Source organism: Babylonia areolata, chromosome 27, assembly GCF_041734735.1.
Source record: "Babylonia areolata isolate BAREFJ2019XMU chromosome 27, ASM4173473v1, whole genome shotgun sequence".
NCBI lineage: Eukaryota > Metazoa > Mollusca > Gastropoda > Neogastropoda > Buccinidae > Babylonia > Babylonia areolata.
The window spans coordinates 6,259,625-6,264,624 of record NC_134902.1 but is presented as its reverse complement, the minus strand read 5'-3'; the positions used below and the strand labels follow the sequence as shown (position 1 = coordinate 6,264,624).

At 46.0% G+C, this 5,000-nt stretch overlaps 1 protein-coding gene across 1 annotated transcript in view; it reads left to right on the top strand.

Annotated features, from left to right (window-relative positions):
- The window catches only part of LOC143301569 (atrial natriuretic peptide receptor 2-like), an 82,167-nt gene extending 77,218 nt beyond the window's left edge, over positions 1 to 4,949 (top strand). The window contains exons 27-28 of the mRNA XM_076615950.1: positions 2,561 to 2,716; positions 4,140 to 4,949. Coding sequence (XP_076472065.1) covers positions 2,561 to 2,716; positions 4,140 to 4,295 — 312 coding nt within the window. The 3' untranslated portion in view covers positions 4,296 to 4,949. The remainder of the gene's footprint in view (positions 1 to 2,560; positions 2,717 to 4,139) is intronic.
- Positions 4,950 to 5,000: the final 51 nt, after the last annotated feature.

The window sequence follows — 5,000 nt, the reverse complement described above, 5'->3', positions numbered from 1 at the left end:
TAGCTCGCCACGCCGTTCTGTTGGCAGCTGTCGTGAGGAGATCTGGCATCGTCATTTTGGTCCATTCCTTGACGTTGTCGGACAAGCTCTTTCTCTGCCGCCCCGGTCTGCGCCCTCCCTCTACAGTCCCTTGCAGGATGGTTTTGGAGAGGGTGTTATGTCGTATGACGTGACCAAACCATGCCACCTTCCGTTGTTTGACAGTCGCCAGCAGTGGTTCTTGGGGCCCAACAAGGTTGCTGACCAGGTTCCGCACATAGTCATTGGTCTTGTGCTCCTTGTAGGAGATGTGTAGTAGTCTCCTCAAGCACTTGGTTTCGAATGCTTGGATTCTTCTTTGCTTCATGTATTATTGTATTATTGTATGTGGAGTGATGGCCTAGAGGTAACACGTCCGCCTAGGAAGCGACAGAATCTGAGCGCGCTGGTTCGAATCACGGCTCAGCCGCTGACATTTTCTCCCCCTTCCACTAGACCTTGAGTGGTGGTCTGGACGCTAGTCATTCGGATGAGACGATAAACCGAGGTCCCGTGTTCAGCATGCACTTAGCGCACGTAAAAGAACCCACGGCAACAAAAGGGTTGTTCCTGGCAAAATTCTGTAGAAAAATCCACTTCGATAGGAAAAACAAATAAAACTGCATGCAGGAAAAAAAAAATGGGTGGCGCTGTAGTGTAGCGACTCGCTGTCCCTGGGGAGAGCAGCCCGAATTTCACACAGAAAAATCTGTTGTGATGAAAAAAAGATTAAAAATAAAAAAAGAAATACAAATGCAAATTATGTTGGATCAGACATTGTATCATGCTCCAGCCATTACATATTTCCCAACGTGGGAGTTCGGGCTGCTCTGAATCTTTTTTTTTTTCTTTCTGTCTGCAAGCACAGTACTGTCAAACGACCCTCACATCACAGTGTTGCATCGGTTATTATACTGCACAGTTTCAACACACGTCGTATCGATCTTGTGGTTGATGTTCCCCATTTCATGATGATTTGATGCGGTCTGCGTCACACCGGTGAAGATGATGGTTCTTCTCCTTCTCGTTCATCAGGGGTGGACGCCCCAGTCTCCCAGGGATGCAGGCAGCTGTATGCTGCAGGTCCTCCACACAGCCGTTGAGCTTCCGGGAAGATGACGGTTTGATGTGGTCTCTGTCAGTAGATGGCAGTTTGATGTGGTCTCCGTCAGTAGGTGACGGTTTGATGTGGTCTGTGTCAGTAAGTGACGGTTTGATGTGGTCTCTGTTAGAGGATGATGGTTTTGTATGGTCTGTGTCAGGAGATGATGGTCTGATATGGTCTCTGTCAATAGATGACGGTTTGATGTGGTCTCCGTCAGTAGATGATGGTTTGATGTGGTCTGTGTCAGTAGATGATGCTTTGATGTGGTCTGTGTCAGTAGATGACGGTTTGATGTGGTCTCCGTCAGTAGGTGACGGTTTGATGTGGTCTCTGTTAGTAGATGATGGATTGATGTGGTCTGTGTCAGCAGATGACGGTTTAATGTGATCTCTGTCAGTAAACGATGATTTGATGTGGTCTGTGTCAGTAGATGACGGTTTGATGTGGTCTCTGTCAGTAAACGATGGTTTGATGTGGTCTGTGTCAGTAGATGACGGTTTGATGTGGTCTCTGTTAGAAGATGATGGTCTGATGTAGTCTCTGTCAGTAGATGATGGTTTGAGGTGGTCTCCATCAGACAAGTAAAGATGATGGTTACGCGAGGTCTGGTTCATGAGGTGATGGTGTAATGGGGTCTGTCTCGGAAGACGATGGTTTGGTATGGTCTTTGTCAGGAGATGATGGTTTGATGTGGTCTCTGTCGGAAGACGATGATTTAATGTGGTCTCTATCAAGAAGAAGATGACGGTTTATGTGGTCTGTGTTAGAGGATGATGGTTTGGTATAGTCTCTTTCAAATAATGGTCTGAGGTGGTCTCTGTCAGAAGGTTATAGTTTTTTTGTCTCTGCCAGGGGATAGTGGTCTGTGGTGGTCTGTGTCAGGGGATAGTGGTCTGATGTGGTCTGTCAGAGGATAGTGGTCTGATGTGGTCTCTGTCAGAGGATAGTGGTCTGATGTGGTCTGTGTCAGGAGATAGTGGTCTGATGTGGTCTCTGTCAGGGGATAGTGGTCTGATGTGGTCTGTGTCAGGAGATAGTGGTCTGAGGTGGTCTGTGTCAGGAGATAGTGGTCTGATGTGGTCTGTGTCAGGGGATAGTGGTCTGAGGTGGTCTGTGTCAGGAGATAGTGGTCTGATGTGGTCTGTGTCAGGGGATAGCGGTCTGATGTGGTCTGTGTCAGGAGATAGTGGTCTGATGTGGTCTCTGTCAGAGGATAGTGGTCTGATGTGGTCTGTGTCAGGAGATAGTGGTCTGATGTGGTCTGTGTCAGGAGATAGTGGTCTGATGTGGTCTGTGTCAGGAGATGATGGTCTGATGTGGTGTGGTGTCTCCCAGAAGATAATGCTCTGATGTGGTGTGGTGTCTCTAGCAGGAGATAATGCTCTGATGTGGTGTGGTGTCTCTAGCAGGAGATAATGCTCTGATGTGGTCTGTCAGAGGATGATGGTCAGATGCGGTCTGTGTCAGAACAACATGATGACGGGCCTGGGCCGACCCGACCTGTCACTGTCTCAGCTGGAGATGACGTCCAACATCCTGCTGCCCCTCACCCAGCACGCCATGGGCCTCAAGCGATCCGACTCCGATGCTCAGGTGAGCTTTGTCTTTTTGTCTCCACGGTCATTGTGTGACTGGAGTGTGCTTTGTCTCCACGGCTGTGTCATTGTGTGACTGGAGTGTGCTTTGTCTCCACGGCTGTGTCCTTGTGTGACTGGAGTGTGCTTTGTCTCCACGGCTGTGTCATTGTGTGACTGGAGTGTGCTTTGTCTCCACGGCTGTGTCATTGTGTGACTGGAGTGTGCTTTGTCTTCACGGCTGTGTCATTGTGTGACTGGAGTGTGCTTTGTCTTCACGGCTGTGTCATGGTGTGTGCTTTGTCTTCAACGGCTGTGTCATTGTGTGTGCTTTGTCTTCAACGGCTGTGTCATTGAGTGTGCTTTGTCTTCAACGGCTGTGTCATTGAGTGTGCTTTGTCTTCAACGGCTGTGTCATTGAGTGTGCTTTGTCTTCAACGGCTGTGTCATTGAGTGTGCTTTGTCTTCAACGGCTGTGTCATTGAGTGTGCTTTGTCTTCAACGGCTGTGTCATTGTGTGTGCTTTGTCTTCAACGGCTGTGTCATTGAGTGTGCTTTGTCTTCCACGGCTGTGTGACTGTGTGACTGGACTATTCTTTTGTCTTTATGCCTGTATCGTCGTGTGGCTGGGAAGTGTTTTGTGTGACTGGAGTGTGCTTTATTTAACCTGAGTATGCTATGTCCTTGTGGTTTGAAAGGTGTTTGAAAAGTGTCTTGCGTTTGACTGGGGTGACGTTTATTTGACTTGAGTGTGCTTTGTCTCTGATGTCTGGCCATACCGTGGAAAAATAAACGTGTGTCTGGGCATTGCCAGCTTCTTCGCTAGACTTGAAGTTCATGGATTGCAAAAAAAAAATGTTGGATGAATTTGATGACGGGTTTAATTATGATGGTCGTGGTGATGGTGACGATGATGATGAATAGCCATAGTACCATGCAAGAATTGAACGGTTTTCATCTCAGAAGTTTTCATCACTGTCGTCAATCCTCAATAATGGTGATGGTGATGAAGATGATGATGATGACAATGACGTGTGTTGTGGTTTTGTCTGAACGGACAAGAAGATCATGAAATATATCGAAAAACTTTAAAATGGCATAGTTTGTTAATCAGTTTGACATATTTTCTGACAACTGTCACTAGATTGTAAAAGTAATCTTGCGTGTGTGTGTGTGTGTGTGTGTGTGTGTGTGTGTGTGTGTATGCGTGTGTGTGCATGTGTGTGTGTCTTTCTGTGATTTTGTGTGTGTGTGCGTGTGTGTTCGTATGTGTGTGTGTGTGTATGTGCGTGTGTATGCATGTGTGTATGTATATGTATGAGTGTGTGTGTGTGTGTGTGTGTTTGCGCGCGCGCCCGTCATTGCGCCTGCCTTTGTATGTGCATGCACGTGTCTTACCTGTATAATGCATATTTGCGCACGTGCACGTGGCTTGTGTGCAGAGTCGACACGCACGCGCCCTGGCCCAGCTGTACAAAGAGCCCAAGCAGGCCAACACAGAGCACCGGAACTCTCCTCAGAACTCGAGGCCGTCTTCCCCCAAACCCGACGTGGCCATCCTCAAAGAGCAAATCAACACACGTCTCCAGCATCACTGAGGCATCTCCATCAAGGAGCTAAAAAAAAAAAAAAAAGGAGCACAAGATTCAGAAAAATCGACAAAAATACATGTCCGTCTTTCCGTAAATTAGGCATACACTTCGTTAGAAAAGTCAGCATGGGGTCGATTTCATAACCGACGGAAAGAACAGTTTTTAAAACATAAAGGAACATTATTCCCCGAGAATATTATTAAAGAAAAGATACCGAATCCATCAGCTTCCTATAGAAAGATTAATAATCTCTACTTTCTTCCGTATAAAAATTGATGCGCTGAAGACAAAGTATTATAAAATGTTACATGCATCTGTGGTAAGCAGTTCAGCTTGCATCATTGTTTGTTTCACTATCAGCAGTTACGTACTTTATTGCCCAAGTATTTCAAAGAGAACTACTCTGCAAATGATTTTTCGAAAGTTATTTCTGACGAGGTTCTTATGGTCGAACTTTTACGGGCATCAGTTCATAGCCCTATTTCTACATTCCTTTAATGTATTTCAGAATTGTGTTAATGGTTTCAGATTATTATTATCATTATTGAATTGTTACTGTTAAATGTTATTGCATGTTAGATATGCATTTTTTGGTAGATTTCTACTTTTTCTGTTTTCCTCTCTCACACACACACACACACACACACACACACACACACACACACAAGCACACGTACACGCACACACACATACATACATACATACATATGC